This window comes from Aplidium turbinatum, chromosome 12 (genome assembly GCF_918807975.1).
Source record: "Aplidium turbinatum chromosome 12, kaAplTurb1.1, whole genome shotgun sequence".
Taxonomy (NCBI): Eukaryota; Metazoa; Chordata; class Ascidiacea; order Aplousobranchia; family Polyclinidae; genus Aplidium; species Aplidium turbinatum.
In genome coordinates, this window is record NC_137483.1 from 25215963 (window position 1) to 25241903 (window position 25941).

Consider the following 25941-nt stretch of genomic DNA (forward strand, 5'->3'; position numbering starts at 1 on the left):
AATTAGGCCGTTGAAATCAATGCTTGATTACTCTTAACTTTCAAGTGATATAGGCATAATTTTTTTTGTAGTCAGAGTGTAAAGATAGAGGTTTGATATTATCGAATTGAATCGCCAGTTGATACTTGTTTTTATACTCTAAATTGATGAACCGCGCATTATCATAAAAACTGTTCAACCGCGCATTTGCCAGTTTGACTATACACAGGTTCGCTTCCGTCAAGACTGGTACATTGGTACAAAGATATATTATCAGAGTGGATACTCGATTTAACGTGGTCGACTTATCAAGAATTATAGATGTACTTTTACTGAACAGGGCAAAGCATAATAAGAGTATAAAACATTTGAGCTTCCGGAACGCCGTTCCGGACAAGTCAACTTTTCAATCAAGCTTGTGGGTATCGCCCACTTTGTCTCGCCCAGTTGTCGTGTACCGGCATTAAGCATAGGGATTTTTTCGTTTCAGGTAAAACTGTATCAGTTTTGATAGATTTATGTAAATGTTTGTTTTTTGTTTGCTTTTTGTAAATGTTTGTTTTTTGCAGTTTTTTATGTAAATCACAAAAAACTGCAGGTTATCTTGGTCAAATCTTTTGCTACCTTTTCAAAAATATTTGGCTTTCAAAAGTGGGTGGGCCAGGCCCACCCAGAAAATAAAGTAGGTGGGCCCAGGCCTATGTGGTTCCTCCATCCCTGGAAGCAGCAGAGGAGTTTCTCCTTTGACAACACCATACAACAAGTCATTGTGGATATGTTCAGTCCATAAAATTTTGAAAACTCTTTTTAATGATTGTGTGTGAAATGTGTCAATAATGATATTTGAAGTTTTAATGTTGGTTTCCATGTTTCACAAGCATATTAAAAATGAGAAGAACAAGTGTTTGATATATATAATTTCGATTTTAAAGATAATGACAAAGTACTGTTTCATATATTGTGTAAATTTGCTGTTACTGCATTTGCTACAATTTCTTGATGCCAGTCTTTTGCAGTTTTATTTAAGACTTCTTTAATAGCAACATTTCTTGCATGTGGTGGCTATGGTGTATGTACGATTGTACGGGTATCGTCTGTAAATGAAGCCACTTCCTATAATTTATCATTTATATGTTGCAAACATGAAGTTTTACTGTCCCCCTAAAAATTTTCTGCTGGTACTTTTCTAGCTAGGTGGTAGTGTATCTCAACGCTTATAAATATGTCTAGCAACGTGTTGACTATTGAATCAGATGAGGAATTTCAACATAAAAGATCTACCTTTGGAAATAATTTAATCTTGATCGACTTTTATGCTACTTGGTAAGACTGTGATTTATTTTAAAATGAACTACCACTTAGTTACTTAGTTAGGCTATCAATTTGTATCACTACATCCATATTTACAGATAGTGATTAAGAAATTTTGATGAATGTGATCAGTCGAAGTTGGCCAATATCACCGGTTTTAAAGAAATTTATCGAGATGAAATTTTGCAAAAATAGTTAAAATATTGACATGGTATACAGCAAGGATGGATCCAAGGGGAGTGTGGGGGGCTGCGCCCCCCCCAAAATTTTTTCAAAATACGTTATGTGCTGACACACTGTATTATTCCAAAACAAAATTTCGTTCCTAATCTTTTCATCAAATTTTCCTATAATTCAACTGATGATCCACTGGGATGCACTGTGTGACAAAACATTTTAAATAAAGTAAACAATATCACACTAAATCAGAAGAATCGGTTTATTTAAATACAGAGCTTTCGCCACACAAGTGTAGCTTCATCAGTATCATCAACAGTATCATAGCCGATGCGGCCTTTGATGAACTAGATGCTCAGTTCGTAAATTTTTCCAGTGTTCCCTTTGTCGCGCAGTGTCCCAAAGTGTTCTTGGTTGGCTGATTGATGTATTGAAATTAGATATAAATGTTGTTCTTTGTCTGCCACAAGCACGTTTCCCGAGAAGGCGGCCGCTTAGACAGAGATTTTCGAAATCTTCTTTTCTGATAATGTGACCGAGAAATTTGAGTTGCCTTTGAGTTATGTTGTTCAATAGTTCCTTATCTTGATGTACCTGGTTTAAAACTTCTGCATTTGTGATGTGATCAGTATATGAAATCCTGAGCATTCTTCTGTAAAACCACATTTCAGCTGCTTCAATGTTACGCCTAGTTTCTGTGTTGAAGGTCCATGTTTCACAACCGTACTGGAGAACAGACCACACTAACACTTTGAGAAGTCGCACCTTCAGAAGAATAGAAAGCTTGCGATCCAATAGAATAGGTCGTAGTCTATTAAAAGCGTCTTTAGCTAGGCCTATTCTTCTTCATCAGTATAAATTTATTCAAATAGAATCATAAAAAATATTTGAAATAAATATTAAAAAGATATTAAATTTTTTTTATATATATATAAAAAAATATTTGAATCAAATGTAGTTATTACTATCTGAAGCCTTTACAAATTGTTTCACCTAACGGATCATCAGAAGGTCTGCAAAAACATGTAAACAGTAAAGAATCGATAGACCTTCTGATGATCCGTTAGGTGAAACAATTTGTAAAGGCTTCAGATAGTAATAACTATATTTGATTTAATTCTGAAAAGATATAGGTGAAACAATTTGTAAAGGCTTCAGATAGTAATAACTACATTTGATTTAATTCGCTCTGCTTTGCCTTTTTGCTTGGCATTGAGCACTTTTTGTAGTATTAATAGTTTTCATTGTTTTAAAAAAATATTTGAATAAGTTTATACTGATGAAGCCACACTTGTGTGGCGAAAGCTCTGTATTTAAATAAACCGATTCTTCTGATTTGGTGTGATATTACACTGTATTATGTCTATATTTCTTGGTGATTGAACAGGAAAATATATTGTTGTGTTAATGTTAATGTTTAATGCAGTGGTTCCCAACCTTTTTTTGGCTGTTACCCTAATCTCCAGCCTGAAGTGAGCCAATTACCCCCACAATCAATTTAAAAAAAAAATTGTTTATTGCTACGTATTTCAAAGGGCCAACTCTGACAATCAAAGTGCAATAAGTTACAATACTGAATACAAGATGAAAATGCGTGGTAAACATTCAATGCGAAGGTTGGGCCTGGACTTCAGCCGCCAGCTTTATGACATCGCTTTCGTCATCTAGGCGATTGCGCTTCTTTGCCTTCATTCCCAAGACAGTTGAAAATCCTTGTTCCTTGAAAATCCTTGTTTGGATACGGCTATACTATAGCCGTATCCAAATTAGGAAAGTAGGTGTCCATCTTCTTGGCTAGCTGGCCTAAGTGGTCAGCTATGTCCTCCTTCAACGCCGCTGTCAACTTAAGTTCATACGACTGTTGAGCGTCTGAAACTGCGCCACGGTGCCTCTTCCAACTCGCTTGTTCCACAATTTAACCTTTGCGATAACTGCTGCTACGGCTAGTTCGGTGTCGATCACAATTACATTCTTGCCTTGAATTAAAAGATTGCCTTTGTTCAATTCACCAAAAATATCAGCCAGATAGCACAGCTGGCAAATCCACTGTTGGTTAGAGAAGTTTTCAGCCAAGTTGGACTTCTTTTCTATCAGAAAACCATGGACAGCCTCACGAAGTTCGACCAGGCGGGTTATCACTTTGCCACGAGACAGTCATCGTACTTCTGTGTGGTACAGTAATGCTTCGTATCTTTCTTCCATCTTCTTGCACAGTTTCTTGCACAGTTTCTTGCACAGTTTCTTGAAAAGACGGCTGTTCAATTCCTTCGCTTTTTATAAAGTTTACAACCTTCACTTGCTTTGCTGTTTCTAAATCGGGTCTCGTTACCCCACAAAAACAGGCAAATTACCCCCCGGATGTAATTTACCCCCAGGTTGGGAACCACTGTGTTAATGCGTGTGCGTTGTTGGTTATGGCTTCAGTGAGTGAAGTTGCTTAAACCGGTAATGCTTTCTCACACAAAATGTTATATTCAACAGAAAAAATATATGTGTGAAGCTGCTTAAACCGGGAATGCTTTTCACACAAAATGTTATATTGAACAGAAAAATATGTCATGCCTTCCGTGAGTGAAGCTGCTTAAACCGGCAATGATTTTCACATAAAATGTTGTATTGAACAGAAAAATATGTTGTTTTTTTTAATGCGCGTGTTCAGCATTTATTTGTTGTTAGTCCAGGTTTGCACCGGCGAAAGCTTTATCAATAAATTAATCAAGTTTCCGAACATGTATGAGTTCACTTTTAGTTAGGTCAAATAATAACTACACTAAACATCAGTAAAAAATGTACTGTAGGCTGTATTCAAGCGGGCGGTAGGCTTGAGTGAAGAGTAACTTAGTTTTCCGTGAAAACCCGGACTAAGTTTAATTACAAGCGAAGTCTCACCATTATGCTTGCAACTTGTAGCCAAGGTGTAGCCTATATGCCCTGTAGAAATGTATTCATGTGAACAGTAGTAGAGCGTCTTACTCGTTCTCGTCACTTGGCCAATCCATCCCAAACAGAAGTAATTTATATTTAATCTAAATAACCAGACATTTTTCACACAAATCTGTTGCATTTACGCCGTAAAAACATGTCATGTGATCGACGTAGACGCACAATCTTGACATCAAATGAAAGCATACATCTTCAGCTATCCGAAGATGCAAAGCTTTGCAATAAAATTTAAAACATTCTATGTACAACTAGCAACTTTCCATACGGTATGTTTTCTAATTTCTAAAAAAATTAAAAACTGGCAGAAAAGTGTACTTCATTATAATCTTTACTACCCAAGCATGATACAATAATATGAAAATATATGTAGTTTAATCAAATGCCAAAACAATTTTGCACATGAGAAAAATTTTACTTCGTTTCTGCGTGCAATGTTTTAGGAGGTACAGCAGAATGATTATGGGAAAATTTGGAAAATTTTAAGCAAAAATTTTACGTAATTTAGCCTACAGTCTTTTTGTTTGAGAAATTTCAAAGTAAGGGGTTGCCTAGTCAGTTTTGACTGCCAATTCCAATGAGTGAAAGAAAAAAAATCCACTGCGTCCCCATCTTTAAGAAGTCCTCATCTGATAACTGCACCGCCAAAATATTTTTTTTAATTAGCCAAAAAAGGACAGGCAAAGTCTATGGATCTGCCATCATTTCCATTTTTTTTTGCTTAAAATAGGCTACCTTTTAACCTTGGACGTAGGGATACTTCCTTGGTCATCATGGCAAAAATCCCAAGGCGTGTGTGTACGTCCGTGGTCGCGAAAGATTTAACTAAAAATAAACTCAATAATGTTCGGAAGCTTGAATAATTTATTGATAAAGCTTTCACCAATGCAAACTTGGACTAACAACAAATAAAACAATAATAAATCAATAAAACAACAATATATTTTTCTGTTCAATATAACATTTTGTGTGAAAAGCATTGCCGGTTTTAGCAGCTTCACTCACTGAAGCCATGATATAATTTTCTGGCACGCTGCCAAGCTGATACAATCTACAGACTTTACTAGGAATAGCACCTAAATGACCGGGCGCCACAGTGCTCCGCACCTAAATATCCAGACGCCACAGTGTGCGCGCCTATTAGACCAGCGCCTAAAAGACTTGCTCCCTTTATATCAGCATGTAACGAATTGATGCTGTGTAGATTATGGAATGTGTACCAATGGAAATAATCATGTGTTTTGTACTGCTCATGTTTTTAAACTTTACAATATTTCCCAAAATTTCATCACGTTCTTGAATTTTGTTATACCATAAGTCTTTTTTATTCATGCTTGTTTTTAAGACTTGATTTTTCATGCAGACTTTCTCCGTTTTCAGGTCTTTATTAATATTAAACAAAAACATCTGTATAATATTAACAACATGAATGCTTATCAGTATGCCAAATACAGCAGAGACACATTTTGACAGTGCCACACTGATAAACCTCCTTGAATAAAAATAGATTTCAGCAGCACCCCCCCAAAAATAAGAGGCTGGATCCATCCCTGGTATACAAATGAAATCGGTTAATCGAATCACCTATTGACCAGACGTTTTGATACAATCATCCGATTGATACGTTTAACCAATTTATCGTGAACAGGCGACGGGCGTAATTGATAAGAAGATGTCTGTGCAGACTTAGGCTACAATGCACATTAGACCTCCCCAATCCTCGGACTTTCTTTTGTTTTGTTTTATATTGTGACTTTTCTGCGTGGGTTTTTAATGCTGATTTCAAAAATATGCATAAAATTTTTTTTTCGATTAACGTTATTGAAAAGTTAATTATTGAAAGTTATTCGCCGTTGCTTAGCAACATTATTACTGATTCATTTTTTTTTCTTAGTTTGCTACTTGTTTGTTTAGTTTCATTTTTATCTTGAAACTAACCAGTTATACAAGTTAGGTTATGAACTTTGTGTGTATTGAATAGCTTGGACCACAATACTTGTTCAGCGTTGTTTTGTGCCAGAATATCCAAAATAGGTTTTAAAATAACTGCTTTTCTACTCAAGATAGGCACAATCACTGTTCAAAAAGCAGATAGGAAATCATGTTTTCTGCATCTTTTGACACAAAAACTGTATCTCTAGCTCCAACAGTTTTTGAGATATGAAGATTTGGTATTTTGGGGGAGGGCGCAGAACTTCAGGGGTATATGGCCACCCCTAAATCAATTTCAAATTAAAAAATGTTTTGCATGAGTTATTTTTTCTGACAACCACACCATTTAAAAGGGTGTCCTCAGCAAAATTTAAAACATTTTAATTTTTGCCAAGTAAGCCACACTACCTCACACCCCTGAGACTTTTGCACGTGTTGTTCAAGCTCATGATTTTACAGCTACATTTACTATTGAAGGAGTTGGGTTACATATTTGAAACTTGAACTGTTTATAGCTTTGGCAAAGAATATTTTTTCCTGAAAGTTTCAACTTCCTGAATGACTGTCCACAGGGTCAAATATTAACCACAAGATGGCGCATTTTGAGCTTTTTTGCTCGGGCTTCATCTTTGCACCCTCCAAACTTGAATAATTTCACATTTGTTTAGTGTCAGTCTCATGGAGGTTAATTACCAACTAGTATAGAATAATGATATGCAAAATGGTAGTTCTGGGACTATTGGTTTGGGAGATAGCGGACATCAAAAATTGATGTAATTTTTTCAAATGTAAAAAATTTCAATTTTTGAAAGGTTCTATCTCTAAAACTAATTTGAAATTAGCAATTTTGATGGTAGATATGAAAACTAGGGCTGCTTCTTAATCAGAATACCAAATTTCAGATTTGTAAATGCTTTACATGAAAAGTTGTGAAGACCCAAACATGGAGGAAAATTTACATGCGAATGCATTTTGAGGGACCTTGGTGACTTTAAAGCGCTGTAGTTTCTAAACGTCTTGAGATAATGAGCTGAAATTTATTTTGTGTTCATTATACATCAATATGAAACTTTAGTATGAATTTCAAGAAAATCTAAGAGGGTCAAGTTTGCACTTTTCCAAAAACCTGTTAAGTTGACATGGAATGACCCAATTGGGGTTTCTGAAAAATTAATAAAGAGTTTGTGCAAACTCTCCAAATAGGCTAATATCATAATTGATAATAAGATGTAAAATGTAAACCAAGTCATTTGTGTAGTCGTACAAAAACTATTCGACAAGTAATGTGCAACCTAAGGGTGGTAGGCACTTTAACATACTGATATCCCATTGAACCACGAACCATCAACCAATCAGAAGCTACGTTGTTCATGACATCATCAAGGTTGCGTTTCTCGGAACAAAGGAAAAATACAACTTCCCACCACTGCTATTGCTATTGTTTGTTGTGTAATTACCAAAAAAAGTTTAAAGTAATAATCAACTCTCCGGCTGAATGCTGAAATGGTCACAATTGGGCGGACAACCTAACATCTGATGGTTCGTGGTTCAGGTTTGGTTCAGGTTTGGTTTGGGTTCATTCAAAATCTGTTATCTGGGTGATCGGATAAATGGAAGTGGTGGATGTGAAGCAGCGGTGACAACAAGGGCAAGATTGGGCTGGGCAAAGTTCAGGGAATGTGGGGAAATGTTGCATGGCAGAAAATTTTCACTAAGGATGAAAGGAAAAGTATATCGGAGCTGTGTGCGGCCTGCAATGCTATATGGTAGCGAGACATGGGTATTGAGAGAGAGTGAACTGGCAATCCTGAGAAGAACGGAAAGGTCAATGGTGAGAGCAATGTGTGGGGTGAAAACGAGAAGGGAAAAAAGGACTGAAGAATTATTGGATATGCTAGAGATGAGAGAGACCATAGACCAACTGGCAAGGGCAAATGGAGTAAGATGGTATGGACATGTGATAAGGAGGGAGGATTAATCGAGTTCTACTGTACTTTAAAAAAATTATATCTTTGCTTCTGTAGAAAATCCGCAGCAAACGCCTTTTTTTATGTGTTTAGTATCGGCCACAGTATTGGCCAAATTTTGCCGATACCGATACTCAAAAAATGACTGATATCACCGATACCGAACGATATATCGGTACATCTCTATAATTAAATATGTACATTGTACAGTAGAACTCGGTTAATCCGGATTTTCGCCTAATCCGGATAAAACTGGAAGTACAAATGATTTGTAATCTTTTTCTTGAGAAACAGCTTTGGATTATCCGGATTATTTAACTTTTATGAAAAGTTGTTGCTAAGCAACGGTGAATAACTTCCAAGACGCTGATCAAAAAAAAAATGTATGCATATTTTTGAAATCAGCATTAAAAACCCATGCAGAAAAGTCACAATATAGAAGAAAACAAAAGATAGTCCGGGGATTGGGGAGGTCTAATGCACATTGCACATTACAACTGGTACTTCCTACAACTGTGGGTCTGTTACTATTCGGTGAGTCCTATTCGGCGAGTCCGATTCGGAGAGTTCCCTATTCGGACACAGCCTTTTTCGGAGAGTTCCCTATTCGGAGGTTTTTTGAAATTTTTTAAAAAAATTATTGGGTACCGTAGCCTTGCCGTTTTTACATCGTTTTAACGTCGCTAACCATTGAAATCGTGCAGAAAAAAATGGAAATAAAATGTTTAACCAATCAAATAAAAGTTTTAACGTCGCTAAACGTTGAAATCTGGCAGAAAAAAATAGAAATAAAATTTTTGAACAATTAAATGAAAATTCGTCATGTCAGTTCAGTTGAATTGTTTTTATTTGTGACCATCATATCAAAAACAATACACGTCAACATAGCAAAGGTAGAAGCGACAAAACGCGAACGTTAAAACGTCTGAAACGTCTGCAGATGTCGAATCAATGTTAAAATGACAGAGTTTGCCATCTGGGAAGGCACTCAAAGGTAAACACTGGATAAAATGCAAGAATGCAAAAAAAACGATATTGTGGAATAAAATACAAAATTTTCTAAATAAACAGGTGAATCGGACATACATCTCTCTGTTATCATTTTTAATGTAAAAATTCCTTTTGTGGTCCCTTTGTCTGGAACAAATCCAAACTGTGCTGTTAAAATTTCCGATTGTAGTTTTGGTTTCAATCTCATCATCATGATTCGGAGTAAGATGTTTGTTAGGTGATTCACAAGGCTAATTGTTCTGTGGAGTGAGCATTCTGTTGCTCCAGTTTTCTTTGGTAAAGTTCAGTTCAGTTGTTTTTATTTCTGACCATCATATCAAAACAATACACGTCAGCATAGCAAAGGTCGAGAAAAGGGTAGAAGCGACAAAACGCGAATGTTAAAACATGCTTGAGACCGAAGTAAGTTATTGAGTTAAAAGAAATTTGGCACGGTTGCAACACCTTCAGAAAAATTTATGATATAAAGGGAAAAAAAAGAAGAAAATGTTACAAAACAAAAACAACATATATTTAGGCTATAGCTTTATTAGCCCACATAGCTTTAGCTGATATATTTAAGATTTGTATGGACATTGGACAGTTGCTATGAAGATCGGCCATGGTGCGTTATCAAGAGTGCTGATGGTTGTGAGGGGAACACCGGAACACGTCTTGATGCGTTTAGCTCATAGCAAGGAAGAGTAAACTTATGAATATGGAACGTACCATATCACTAGGGTCTATCCGGTGTCATAAATATGATTTAAGATCTCAGTGGTTAGGTCTAAACCCCACTCATCTAAAGCTTTGAGAATTTCAACTATAAAGGAAACGATATTGTGGAATAATATACAAAATTCTCTTCTGTAAATAAACAGAAGGCGTCGTTGGATTTAGCATTTTGCAATAGTTGAGGATTCTAATATATTCTAAGTTTGCATGCAGAAGGCGACGCAGGATACATGTCAATTTTATCTGAGCAAACATTAATAGTTCAAAAATAAATTTAATTCGCTTTTTAGTTTTAAGATCTCAATGGTTAGGTCTAGAGATGTACCGATACCAATATTTTGGCCGATACCGATCCCGATACCGATATCACTTTTTTAGGCCGATACCGATACTGATACCGATATTTTGGCCGATACTTTGGTGTTACAAAAAGAAGCAATTTTGGTATTTGCAAGGAATTATATCAAATGCTAAGTTTTACCTTATTTGCATAAAACTATTAAAAAAAGCTTTAAATTGGCATAATTTATTAAAGATTCAAGAATCCAATCTCAACCGCATTGTTGTGTCATAATAGTAGGCTTTAGTAATGAAAAGCCACCGTAATTGATGATTGGGGTATAAGGGAAGAAACATTACATCATAATTGGGGTTTCTGAAAAATTAATAAAGTGTTTGCGCAAACTCTCCAAATAGGCTATCATAATTGATAATAAGATGTAAAATGTAAACCAAGTGATTTGTGTAGTCGTACAAAAAACTATTCGACAAGTAATGTGCAACCTAAGGGCGCTTGTTGTTTGGTTGAAAAGCTTTTGCCAGGCCAAGACTACCCAGGTAGCAAAAATGCACAATTCTGCATCGCTCCCACCCCGCCAAATGCTCAAAAAACCCGTGCAGCTCGGCTGCCCCCAGCAAGCCGGCTCCACCAGTCGGCGATTCAACTTCCACCCTTAGCCGCAACAAACTCACCAAGCCCAAACAATGTCACGGCAGAATAAGTAGGCCCAAAAAGAAAGCAATGGGACCACGAATCCTCACCAAACCAATCAAAATGGTCTTGTTGCGCTCAAGATGACAACCTCATTGCGAAGAAAGGAGCGTCCCCCCCGGCACAAGGCTGAGCACTCACCAGCACAGCGAGCTGCCGCGACCCCCAACCACAACGGTGGAGCTTCCACACTAGCCATTTCAATTCTTGTCGATGTCAATTCTTGCTACAAAACGGCTGCCGAGAAACATATAGTTGATTGGATGGTCTAAATGGCTAGCGTGGAAGCTACGCCGTTATGGCCAGCGAATCGCAACAGCCCGCCGCACCAGTGAGCGCCCAGCCCCGTGCCGACAACAGGGAAGGAAACTCCCCCCCCCACAATGAGGCCTCCATCCCAGGCGCAACAAGACTACTTATTGATTAGTTCAGTGAGGATTTGCAGTCCCACCGCCCCACCCCGAGCCCACCCACTCCGCCACAACATTGTTCAAGTCTGGTGAGTCCACCACAACGAAAGGCGGAAACCAAATCACAAACTGACAGAACCAGCCCACCAAAAAACAACCAAGCCACACGGGTCCCTCAAACATCCAGCAACGCAAAAACGATGCAAAACTACACATTCCCGCCACCTGGGTAGTCTTGGCCTGGTTTTATCCTCTGCTGAGAGTAAAAAAAAAAACACAAATGATAAATATTGGAGAAATTGAGTCTCCTTCACAACTTAAGAATCGAACAACGCAAAACTGCCGAAACAAAACGTTTAGTTTGAGTGAAAGAATCACTGTAAGCAAACAATGCCAAAAGGTGCGCGCATGATGTCATGGGACTGTGAGGTATCAAAAATTTGAACAGGTTGTTATTTTTCTACTTCAATGTGACGTTAGTTACTACTTTAAAAAATCTATATTTTTGTTTTCGCAGAAAATCCGCAGCAAACGCCATTTTTTACATGTTTAGTATCGGCCACAGTATCGGCCAAATTTTGCCGATACCGATGCCGATACCGATACTCAAAAAATGGCCGATATCACCGATACCGATGCCGATACCGATATATCGGTACATCTCTAGTTAGGTCTAAACCCCACTCATCTAAAGCTTCGATAATTTCAACTATAAAAGAAACGATATTGTGGAACATCCTAGCATGCGTAGTTTGCGTATCCTAGTCAGCTAAAGTTCTTTTTTCTACACGATTTCAATGTTTAGCGATGTTAAAACGATGTAGAAACGGCAATTTCTGCTGGTCGGGATAACTAGGCTACGGTATTTCAACGTTTAGCGACATTAAAACGATAGGTCACACATTTGGTTATCTGTTACTGCAATGTAAAAATGAACTGTTAGGCTAACTGGGTTCTTGAACAAATTTTTATTGGTCGGGATAACTAGGCTACGGTACCCGATAATTTCCTTTCAATCTAAGCTGTAGGCACACATTTGTTGATCCAAACTACCGGTAATCATTTTAACTATTCAAAAGTACTAACTTGTAGACATAAACATGATTTCTTTTTTTGTAACAGGGTCATTCCATGTCAACTCAACAGGGTGTGCAAGCTCCACCCTCTTAGATTTTCTTGAAATTCATACTAAAGTTTCATATTGATGTATAATGAACACAAAAAAAATTTCAGCTCATTATATCAAGACGTTTAGAAATTACAGCCCTTCAAAGTCACCAAGGTCCCTCAAAATACGTTCGCATGTAAATTTTCCTCCATGTTTGGGTCTTCACAACTTTTCATGTAAAGCATTTACAAATCTGAAATTTGGTATTCTGATTAAGAAGCAGCCCTAGTTGTCATATCTACCATCAAAATTGCTAATTTCAGATTAGTTTTAAATATAGAACCTTTCAAAAATTGAAATTTTTTACATTTGAAAAAATTACATCAATTTTTGATGTCCGCTATCTCCCAAACCAATAGTCCCAGAACTACCATTTTGCATATCATTACTCCATACTAGTTGGTAATTAACCCCCATGAAACTGACACCAAACAAATGTGAAATTATTGAAGTTTGGCGGGTGCAAAGATGAAGCCCGAGCAAAAAAGCTCAAAATGCGCCATCTTGTGGTTAATATTTGACCCTGTGGACAGTCATTCAGGAAGTTGAAACTTTCAGAAAAAAATATTCTTTGCCTAAGCTATAAACAGTTTAAGTTTCAAATATGTAACCCAACTCCTTCAATAGTAAATGCAGCTGTGAAATCATGAGCTTGGCCATCACATGCAAAAGTCTCAGGTGTGTGAGGTAGTGTGGCTTACTTGGCAAACATGAAAATGTTTTGAATTTTGCTGAGGACACCCTTTTAAATGGTGAGGTTGTCAGAAAAAATAACTCCTTTAAAACATTTTTGAATTTGAAATTGATTTAGGGGTGGCCCTCTCCCCCTGAAGTTCTGCGCCCTCCCCCAAAATACCAAATCTTCATATATCAAAAACTGCTGGAGCTAGATTTCTCAAGCTAAATTTCTCACAAACAAAATTCCGTTATAACATTGATTGATAACATCTGAATCATTGCCTCAAGATAACAGAACCATTAGGTGATTCCCCTTTCAAGTTCTGCTAGTAAAGGACGACAAAAACAGACTACCGCTGTCAAACCAAAAAAAATCTGTTGGCAGTTGCCGAAGTCCGACGAATTGGCACGGAAAAAACTGTCGGCTGTAGTCGACCGCCGAGCGGAAGTGGTTAATAAGGCGAAATATATTTTCTGTTACATCTACTGACTACTGATTCCTGTTACCTTAGCAATTGAGGTTTTAGCTCACCAGTAAATAGCATTAAACTTGCAACAATGTTAAAATGATCACTTAGCATTGTTGAAGTCTGGGCGACGTCTTGCAATAGAATCGTTGTACCACGCATTAAATGCTTTATCCGGATTGTAATCTGGTAATTGCGGGACCATCTAACGACCTTAAATTGTTTTAACTGCTCGCAGCTCAGTAAATTGTATCAACTGCATACCGCCTTTCATAAAACCTGACCATTTATTCCGTTGTGATGTCACCATTGAGGGTGTGAAGTCACTAACCCACAGCATTCTCAATGAAGACAACTATGAAGACACGTGTTTTACCCACGGACATAGGCGTCGATATTTTTTTAGAAGAGAGGAATTCTGGGTGGGCGAGAGTTTTCAAACATATTTCATTGAATTGAATGTGTATGTTTGCAAATTCGCAATGGTTCAATCTTCAAAATTAGCATGTTTTTACTTCGGCAAAAACGTTGCTGAGGCAAAATGGCAAAAGTTGAGTGAACATTTAGTAGGAAAAGATTGTACTAAAATATGTAAAACGAGAAGCGAAAAATATACTAGAGTAGTCTATCACGAACGCATTGTTTGATTTGTTGTGATGTAATAATACCAAAAGTAGTGATAAAGCGAGCAACGCGATACGGACGCTGCTACGGTAATTCACGTTAAAAAACTCACGGGGAGGGGAAAGTAAGTTAATTTTGGGTTGATTCAACGTTCGAGTCAGCACAAATCGATTTAGTTTTCCCGGCGGGTTATATTGCCATAACAACAATGGCCAATAAGAAATTTACGTTTGTTTTACATTAATTCGACATCTAGCGACGTTGAATTATCAATTATCATACAATAACGTTAATTGCTCAACCAGGGACAGGTAACATATTAAAATCTCCCTGCGAGAAGATTGCCTCGATTTACGTAAGATTATAAGCCAACATAATTTTGGCACAATTGGGACACTGCGAGCAACACAAAGTCTGTTTGATGAACTAGTCAGAATCGGTATCATCAGATGCTGTATCAGCTGGATGAGATAACAAAAAGCGAGGCGCAATAAGGAGTATAGATCCTTACAATAATTTGACGTCTACTGGAGTTAAATCATTGCAAAAAGGGTGATATTCTATAAAAGATTCCTTCCAGCTGGGTACGTGCCTAAGCGCCGGCGAAGTAGGAAGTAACCCAAATAAAATCATAACATCCAGCAATAATCAAATCATAACATAACATCCAGCAATAGTAAGAGTGAATCAACATCCTAGTCTGGGCAGGCCTTAAAACTCGTATTTTTTTCCGGCAGCCATCGTGGCCTACCGGGAGCTCCTTCTCGGCGGCCAAATCTGCGCGCTTGGAGGCCAAAATACAAATAACAATAGCACATTAGCACAAGTAAATAGAATTAAACTTGCAACAATGCTGAAATGATCACTTAGCGTTGTTGAAGTCTGGGCGACGTCCTGCAATAAAATCGTGTACCACGCAATAACTGCTTTAATAGGATTGTAATCCGGTATTGCGGGACCATTTAACGACACTAAATTGTTTCAGCTGCTCAGTAAATTGTTTCGACTCCATTACCGAATACCGCATTTCATAAAACCTGACCATTTATTCCGTTATGATGTCACCATTGAGGGTGTGAAGTCACTAACCCATAGCGGCAACATTTCTCAACTATGAAGAATGAAGATACGTGTTTTCCCCTCGGATGTCAACTAACCTAGTTCTTGTTTTTAACAACGATTCAATGTTCGACAACATTGCATCGACATAAAAACGACAATATTGCCGATGTAAATTAGCACTTCAGATTAACACTTTGTTAAAATAAACAAAGACTATAAGACAAAATACAACAACAAAGACAAAATAAACTTAGGAATTACAAACAAGACTTAGTCAAACAGGCAAATGCACAAATGTTTTTTTTTTAATTTTATTCTAGATCACTTAATAAGCGGAAAATTTGTCTTGTTTTTGTTCAATTATGTTCGTCTAATACTGCTCTATAATCGTACAAAAAATCGCAAACCTGCGTTTTGAACGCTATTACTCGTGCATTCGCGCACAATGAATGAATGCGCGTCGCGCGTTGGCCTAATGCGCTCCGGAATGGCCCGTTTCGGTGAGTCCGATTCGGTGAGTCCGATTCGGTGAGTCCAATTCGGTGAGTCCGATTCCCTTTTCGGTGATTTTTTGAATTTTTTTTTTAAATTATCGGGTACCGTAGCCTATTTATCATTGCCGTTTTAGGGTTAGGGGTTAGGAGTTAAGGGTTAGGGGTTAGGTTAGGAACTCACCGAATCGGACTAACCGAATCGGACTCACCGAATCGGACTCACCGAATAGTAGCAGACCCAATGCGCTCACGCATTTGCGAATGCGCGTGTACAGCTGGTGATCGCAACTGGATAATTCCATAGCAAATGTTTCCGGACAATACAACAGTGGTGATTATAACGCTAGGGTGTGTCATACTTTTGCAAAAATTTATTTTTTATCGGCTATGCTAAAAAAGGTGATATTTTAATGACAATAGCAAGTCCTGATAATTTGAAAGAATTTGAAGAAGGTCTACCTACATCGATTTTCACTTGAAAATCTTCATTTTTGGCCAAAATTTGCATTTTTTAAAAATTTTCTTGATTTTATAATTTGATACCCAACTATTTTTTTCAGCTTTTTTGACTCCAGTATGGCTCAAAATAGTTACACTCTCCCTCCTAAATGTGGTTAAATGGCTCTACCCTCCAAAAACATTCTTGTAAATGATGTCAAAAAACCAGTGAATTTTGAAAAAAAAAGCCAAGAATAGTCTCCATTATTGACTTTCTGATTTGAGGGCAATGAGGATCCTGACATGCTTGTGTTTTGCAGAATATCAAAGGATATGATTACATTCTAAAACAACATTAACAATAAAGTGATAAACAAAAGTTTACAAGATAAATATGTGATAAAGTGATTAAAACACCTTCTCCAAGTGTATCAAATCATTTGTGATGCAATAATGAACTCTGGTTGCTTGATAATGGTAGCTTGAAGGTTGCTGGTTTTCCAGTTTGTTTGGGAATGAAAAACCAAGGAAATAGTAGGCTTTCAAAGATAATTTAGCAATATCCAACACCAATGTATAGAATCAATGTGAAGATTGCTGATTTAACAAAAGCCAGCTTTAGTTCAGATTGGTTTAACCTGTTCAGTGTTCACTGGGTTCAGTGGTCAGTTAGTAGCCTAAGATTGTTAAATTTTGCAGTAGCCTATGTCTGCAATGTCATTCAAAGCTTATCCAGATCGCTTTTTGATTAGATTCATCAGGCATTGTTTTAACCAGATATCCAGTGCTCGTACAATATAAGTTATAACTTAAGCTAAGCATTCAGCTAAGGTTTACCATGCAAAGTAACATACTAAGCACAAGCTATTACAGGTAGGCTACTGCAAAAAGTTTAGTCATTCTTTTGTTTTTGTTGTTTCCAGATCATTTTTACTGTTAGTAAAATTTGACTGCAGTTTTAATGAAACAGTCATTATGGCTACTAACACAAGAAGTGCTTCCAGCTGTCATTTAAGTAATATGATAGGATGTGGCAGCAAGATGCTGCCATCAGAACTTCCAACTGTCAGAGATGTGCTGAAGCTGGGTCTCTTTTTGCGAGAAACAAGTGAGACTAATCGCAGAAATTATACACAGAATGAGCTCATTACAGATATCTACAACCAGGTGTATGCTCAGTGGCAAAAAGCTAATGCCCTATTCAAATTCCCTGTCATTATTGCAGAAAAAAGCATTATGAACCGGTTAAAAAAACTGTGGAAAAGAGCAAATGAGATTGGAAGTGGTAAGGGAAAAACCGAAGCACGCCAAAAGTTTCTAGGAAGCATAGACTCATTGTTTGACATCCTTCATTGCAACTGTGTTATAAAAAAATGTGATGAATGCCAATGTGGTTCGGGTTGTGAAAAAGTGGTTCATATTTTCTGTACCTGCACCCGTGAACACAAGATTCCAGTTATGGATTTAGAGTACATCAAGGGACAAAGGGAAAAAAATAGCAGCAAGGGGCCCCATCAAATGTCTCATGAGGATGTTCCTGAAACAAGAAAACAAATTGCAAGTGCTTTAAATCAAAAAAGAAAGATGGAAGCCAGCGAGAAAAGAAAATTTAGACTAGAAGAGAAGGATGAAATGTTCGAACCTCAAGAAGAAGAACAAGATGACTATCAAGCAAACGAAAGTCCACAAGATAGTGAATTTGTTACAGAAGCTTCTGCTTGGCCTTCTACTATAAAGCGACGTAAGCGTAACACAGAAAAAATACCAAACATTGCATTAGCTAGTTTACGACACAATACAGGCTTACGAGAGGCAGCTGAAATAGCCAGTGCAGCTTGGATGGATGCTGGGATTATATCAAAGGATGACCTATCTAAGGTGATTGACCATAACAAGCTCAGAAGAGCACAAACAGAAGTGATGAAAAGCATCGAATCCAAGCTTGAAGAGCAGATCAAAACAGAAGGAATTTCCTGTGTGTTTTTTGATGGAAGGATAGACAATACTAATTCTTATTTCTATGTTGAAGGATCTAGCCAAAAGTACCCAGGAATGGTAAAGGAGGAACATTACTCGGTGTGTAGTGAGCCAGGAGGAAAATTTTTATTTCATTTTACACCAGATACTGCAACTAAAGAAAAGAAACATGCTGAAATCATTGCTGAGAAGATATTCGAGTGGTTGGTCGAAAGAGGATTGGACAAAACTATCCTGGCGGTCGGCGGTGACTCAACTAACGTAAACACAGGTTGGAAAGGAGGAGTAATGCACTGTTTGGAAACTAAATTGAACAGAAAACTGGTTTGGATAGTTTGCGACTTGCACACTGGAGAGCTGCCTTTGAGGCATCTTATAATTGCTCTTGATGGAAAGACCGTATCTGATAGTAAGTGGTCTGGACCCCTAGGCAAGATGTTAGACGATGCGACGGAGATGGAGATAAATCCAAGTTTTCCCACGATTAGTGGTGGTCCAGCACTTCTTAATCTTCAACCAGAAATTATAAAAGATCTGTCTACAGATCAGTGCTATGCGTACAAAATCCATGAAGCTATAAAAACTGGTAACCTCTCACCATCTCTCGCTCGCATGGAAATTGGCCCTGTAAATCATGCTCGCTGGCTCACTACCGCTCTTCGATTCTGCCGAATTTGGATTTCCAAGCATAATTTAAAGGGAAAAAAGCTACAAAATCTTCAAAGCATTGTTCAATTTATCATAGGGGTCTATCTTTCTAACTGGTTTAATATTAAAGTGAAACATAAATGGACAGAAGGTCCCGCCAATTTGTTGTTCATGCTAGAACAGATAAGAAAGCAAAAGACCGAAGTGCAGCAGCTGGTCATTCCTGCAGTGCAAAGATCAGCTTGGAACGCCTTCAGCGAGACAATTTTGCAGGCAATGCTTTGTTCCCAGGATGAAAGTGAAAGGGTTTGGGCTGTTAACAAGATCATTGAACTGAGAGGAGAAAGCAAAGTCGGAAATGAAGCAGTGCGAGTGAGACGGGTGGAAGAGATTAATATCGATGCAACTAAGATTTCAGACATGATAAAGTGGGAAGCATCGGCTTATGAGCCACCTCTTACATGTTCTCTTACAAGCAGTGAACTGAGAAAGTTTTATGCTATTCCTATGGACGTGCCCATGTGGTCTAGCCACACACAAAGTGTTGAGAGGTGTGTAAAGATGGTGTCTGAAGCAGCAGCAACTGTTTTTACACAAGAACGAAGGGAAGGGTACCGTACATCAAATCCCAGCAGGTTCGCCGTATGCTGATGTCCAGAAATCATTCCAAACAAGACATAGCAAAGTTGATCCAGTTTGGCAGTTTCGGAACAATTTAAATATCCATTTTGCCAACTCTTGTTGTGTTTCTGTAGTTGTGCAACAATTATCTACGTGTTTTACGATGTGTTGCTGTGTTTTAAATGTTTTTTCAATTTTTTTTAATTTTTAAAAAATTGAAAAAACTTCAAATTTTCTCGAAATTTCAGATGCAAAATGATGTAGGTAAACAAACTTCAATATTGCTAAAACTTTTTTCCCCAGTACTAGGCATATATTTGCACCATTTGTTGGGGTAGCCGAGAGAATATTTATACAGATTCTAAAAATCAAAAAATATGACACACCCTATTATAACGCGCTGACCTAATTCTGTGTCACTCTTAGATACTACATATTTTCCACAGTTAATCCACGCTCATTCTATTGCAAAATTAAATAATTGGCTAGAAGAAACCGGCGGCCAAACTTGGCCGACTGAGAAAGTAGCACCGGTGGTCATTCAAGCACTACTTAGCGGCCATGGCCGCGATGGCCGCCGGCTGCTTTAAGGCTTGTCTGGGGTAGTCTAAGAAAATTAGTTTTTTCTTGCAATCTTGTGGTCCGTACAATCACCTCGGCAATTGCCGATGCTAATTTCGAAGACTGTGGTTAGTCTTTCTCACAAAGACTGCGTTCAGCGTCGCTGCAGCAATTTAATAGGTTTGAATGTTCTCTTTCTTGCACCTTGACTTGTGAGCGCTGCTAAACTAAACAAACTTCTTTTATGTTTTCCTTTGCAACCTAAAAAGCGCGTGACTCGTGACCTGTTATCTAGTGGCGCCTTCAGATTTGCCGCATTTTGATTTGTAAAAAGCGATTGTTTCAAAACGTCTTTAGGTTTGTATCGGTTATTTTATTGTCATGTTCATTATGATGTCATATTCACATTCCATTACGCTGACCCGGAGCTGAAGTTTGATAGTGACGTAACGAAACCATTCGGAGAAAAGTTCAAACGTGGCTTTCTCTCACCAGGAATTGCCAGCTGTGGCAGTTGCCGTAGCAACAACAATGCAGTGAGTAGCATTGGTGCGGAATTGCTTTGTTTTGTCGGATACCTAGCGAGATACATAGCGTAAAACAAGAAGTTGCGCGGCAGTTGGTTGGATAATTCAGCGTTTAAGAAAAACGGAAATAATTGTAACGAACACTTCACAAGTGTCATGGAAACAGGGTGGGCAAAACATATTTTGCCCACCCTCGTTTCACGGCAGGGCGGGCGCCGCCCACCCGGCCCACCCTATTTCGACGCTTATGCCCACGGATGTCAACTAACCTTGCTCTTCTTTTTAACAAAGATTCAATGTCCGACAACATTGAATCGATATAAAAACGACAATATTGCCAGCCGATGTAAATTAACACTTCGGATTAACACTTCGTTAAAATAAACATTGGGAATTGCAAACAAGACTTACAGCGCTGGTGATCGCAGCTGGATATATTCAATACAACAGTAGTAACTATGATGCGCTGACCTAATTCTGCCTCACTCTTTGATACTAGCCTACATATTTTCGACATTTAATCCACGATCATTCTATTGCGAAATTAAATAATTGGCTAGAAGAAACCGTCGGCCAAACTTGGCCGACGGAGGAGGTAGCACAGGCGGTCATTCAAGCACCAAATGTGATGGCCGCCGGCTGCTTTAAGGCTTGCAACGTATCCTAGTCATCAAAGTTCTCTTTTCTACATGATTTCAACGTTTAGCGACGTTAAAACGATAGGCCACACATTTGGTTAGCCTTCTCATTCTGTTACTACAATGTCTGGGTTCTTGAAACAAATTTTTTCTGGAAGGGATAACTAGTGGTCACAACGGTAGCCTAAACCATAATCTTTTTGTGGGAAAATTGTAACATAAGATTCCCGGATCCGTTCGTCTGTATGCAATGACCGAAAAGAAAAAAAATTTCTTCTGAGAACCTCTTCACGAATTGTATTTCTGTAAAATTAACCTCAAGGCTGTCGAAATTGCGACGAACCACCGTACGCCACTAAAACTAGTCACTACAATACAAATTACTGAGATAAAAACGGAAATTTTGTCTAGTTGGTAAGCACTAAGCAAAACAGTTAAACATGCGACCAACCCTTCAAGCAACAATTTAAAATGACGAGAATAGATTGCAATATTTCAAACGCACGTAAGCAATTCTGTGACGTAATAATAAAAAGCAGTATGAAGCTATTCTAGCACCTGTTGGCTTTGACTTACACCATATCTCGTAATTCAAGATTTAACGATGATGTAATGTTTCTACAGGTGTGACCAGAGGTGATGCAATCTTTGCTAATTTCTAGCAATAGTCCATTACATCAGACGCCAAGATTCAGTAGACCTGAACGGTTTTATGTGACAATTGATTTAAAAATTGTCCGGAACAACTAGGCTACGGTACCCGATAATTTCTTTTCAATCCAAGCTGTAGGCCACACATTTGTTAATCCAAACTAACCATTTTAATTATTCAAAAGTACTAACTTATAGATATAAACATGATTTTTTTTGTAACATTTTCTTTTTTATTTTCCCTTTACATCTTAAATTTTTCTGAAGGTGTTGCGACCGTGCCAAATTTATTTCAGACTCAATAACTTACTTCGGTCACAGGCACGTTTTAAAGTTTGCGTTTTGTCGCCTCTACCTTAAAAACAACTGAACAGACATGACGAATTCAAGCTCGTTTCAGCGATCACGTTTTGTCGCTTCTACCTTTGCTATGTTGACCAGTAGGGTGGAGTGAAAAATTTTTTTTTGTCAAATCAAAAAATCAGATTAACCAAAAGTGGCGTATGGACCTAAAACCAACTTCTGAGAAGGTTTTGGGTTTGTGCCACTTACACCCAGGTGGCCCATAATTTTTAAAGGTCATCCAAGGGTCAAATTTCATGAAAATCCCATAACTTGGAAACCGGTTAAGCTAGAATGTTGGTTCTTGGCTCAAAACGTTCAGAAGGTCCATGTTTATATAGATTGTTGCATGAGCGGAACTGGAGAACAAAAGCAGCAATTGTTAACATCGCTTCCGAACTTGTTGAGCGTTGCATTCACTACAATGTTTATTTCATCACTGTAAATGGTATAGTTTTTAGACTTCAAAAGGTAGTTAAAGATTTTAGATACATGGAATCTCGGCCTAAAAAAGAAAAATGGGCAGCTACAAAAAGTGCAAATTTGGAACTCAGTACAAAAGAATTTTTGCATGATATTGATGATTTGTTTGATATATTTTGTCATGACCAAAAACAAAGATTTAAACTGGAAGAATTACATAAGCTGAGAATGAATGAGAAAGACTTTGCAATTTATCAAGATCAAAAAAGTCCAAGAATTGGAAAATGGCTTGACACAATTGAAACATTGGACACTTTAGATTTAAATTTTGTACAAAAAGTATATTTAAACACAATTCAGGACAACATGCTTGCAACAACCTCTGTTAATGCTGTGTCCTCGATATTGAGTTCAGAAACTGACACTAGTAATACTGGATGTTCAGAGGTATCATCACTAAGTGATAAGTATGTTAGCCCCAAGAAAAAAGTTCAGCAACAGAACCGTGCATCGCACAGAGAAATTGCCCTGGTCTGTGAGAGGTAGGCTATGAACTTTCAGACAGAGGAGGCGCAGCTGTAGCTTCAGCAACACTGAAAGCAATTAGCATCATAACTGATGACAATAAAACACATGTTATTGACAGAAGCAAATTGAGGAGACAACGAGAAAAATATCGAGCGGAAATAAGACAAACAGAGAAGGAGCTTTTCAGTCATGTGGATTCCATATTCATTGACGGAAAAAACGATGCAACATTAATGATGGCTGAATCACACGGGACATATTATCGCCAAACATTTTTGAGGAGCATTATGTGATCGTAGGTGAACCGGAACCCGGTTCTTTTGGTGTATGGTCGTTTGGTCGACAGGACGTTAGGTCGACAGAACGATTCATGTTAGTGTTAGAGTTAGGTTAGGGTTAAGGTTAGTTAACTAACCCTAACCCTAAAATGAATCGTTCTGTCGACCTAACCTCCTGTCGACCTAACGTCCTGTCAACCAAACGTCCTGTCGACCAAATGTCTGTCCACCAAATGACCGGGTACCGTTCTTTTTACCTCTCACATGTAGCTCCAGAAGAGGGAACTGGTGTGAATATAGCCAAGACTATATTCAATGTCATTAAGGGCACATCATTGGAAAAGGTGTTAAAGATTGTTGGTTCTGATGGAACAGCTACAATGACAGGTATCAAAAGTGGCTGTATTGCATCCTTAGACGCTTTACTGGGACGGCCATTGCAATGGGTTGTATGCTTGCTCCATTTAAATGAGCTTCCACTAAGGCACATTTTCCAACAACTGGATGGTCTTAAAGCAGGTTCGAATTCATTCTCAGGACCTCTGGGTAAAAAGTTACATGGTGCAGTTTCTGAATGGAGCGTGGTGAAGTTGAAGGCTATTCATAACCCAAAGTTTCCTGTCATCCCGAATGACGTAATTGATGATTTAAGCAGTGACCAATATTATGCGTATTGAATAAGCTTTGCTGTCATGTTGGGATGTCTAGATGCTAACCTTGAGCTGTTAGAAGTCGGTGAATTATGTCACTCACGTTATGTCACTCATGTCACTCACGTGAATTGTGTCACTCACAACACTCGGGTGCCGTATACTGCGTTTTTATGTGTCTTAAGAAAATGCATCGCCAACATTGTGCACTATGGTGGAGTTTTTACTCAAAGTCTATTGCCCTAGCTGGTTCCAAATCAAGCTCAAGAGCAAGATTACTGATGGACCAATAAATTTCTACAGTATTGTTGATCGTGTGGTAAAGTTTCCAAAGAAAAATGTATGAGATATTGCATTGAAAGTTCTTCAAAGCAATGCATATTTTGCGCACCATGGAAATGTTTTGTTGGCAATGCTGGCCGATGACGATGAAAGCGTTCGCCGGCTTAGGGTTAATAAGGTGCTTAGCATGCGACGACCAGCAGGACAGTATGTCATTGAAAATGAGGCATTCGATTGTGTTAATGATGGCAGCGACCTTCAAGAATTGGCAACCACTGAAGAGTTTGGTCACAGTTCATATCAAAAAGTTTGAAAGTTTCAAATTCCAAAAATTAATCCAACTGCTAAAGTATCTTATAAATTATCCAGTTTGAATCTGAAAACCATGTATGAAACCACCTGCATTACAATATTTGAAGAATGAAGATATTGAAGATTTTAGACAGAACAAGTTAAAACTCGAGCACCCATGTCACAACCAAGCCGTTGAAAGGCACATTAAGTTGGTAACCGAAGCTTCATCACCTGTCGCCGGATTTGAATGTCAGAATGGCCCGTTTCGGTGAGTCCGATCCCTTAACGGGGGATTTTTTCAATTTTTTTTTAAAATTATCGGGTACCGTAGCCTAATTTTCATTGCCGTTTTAGGGTTAGGGGTTAGGAGTTAGGGTTAGGGGTTAGAGGTTAGGAACTCACCGAATCAGACTCACCGAATCAGACTCACCGAATAGTAGCAGACCCATACTATGTATTGCTATTGGATACGTGCAATTATAAACGAGTTGATGTCATGGTTTCTGTAACACTCATTGCAAATAGTGGTGGATTAAGGTTGGCAAGGGTCTTTACCAAAGCCAAGTCAGCCTTGCCCAAATTTGCAATGGATCAGAGTCGAGATATATTTTTTCTGACTTTGATAGTGCTGATGTTTTCAGGTTGAAGGTTTTCAATATTTTTTCACCACATGATAATTTTTATAATGCGACCCTGATTGTAAGTAGTTTCTTATAAATTCCATGGAAATCAAAGATGTAAATTTTGAAACTTAATGTCTAATAACATTGTTACATTATTGCATATGAGTCTTTGCTACATTATTTTTGTCATTGAGTTTTTTTGTCACATATCCAATCCATGATTGTTGCTTGCATATCCTTTGTACTAACTACTTAGAAAGTATTTTAAGCAGTACTTAGTCAGTTTGTACCTATTATGCCTTAACACATAGCTGTGGGTGCAAATAGTTCAAATATAGCATTTTCACTTCTTCACGTTACATAGCTTTCAAACTAAAACGTCATTTTTTCATTATCAGTTTATGTAGTTAAAATAGAGACAAAAGTTGCATTAGAGCATATATAAACATGGACCTTCTGGAAATTTTAAGCCAAAAACCAACATTCTAGCTTAACCGGTTTCCAAGTTATGGGATTTTCATGAAATTTGACCCTC

General features: G+C 37.9%; 1 protein-coding gene across 1 annotated transcript in view; it reads left to right on the forward strand.

Annotated features, from left to right (window-relative positions):
- The first annotated feature begins 1167 nt into the window (after positions 1-1167).
- The window catches only part of LOC145780747 (thioredoxin-like protein 1), a 93927-nt gene continuing 69153 nt past the window's right edge, over positions 1168-25941 (forward strand). The window contains exon 1 of the mRNA XM_082592374.1: positions 1168-1302. Within this exon, the coding sequence (XP_082448500.1) occupies positions 1202-1302 (101 nt within the window). The 5' untranslated portion in view covers positions 1168-1201. The remainder of the gene's footprint in view (positions 1303-25941) is intronic.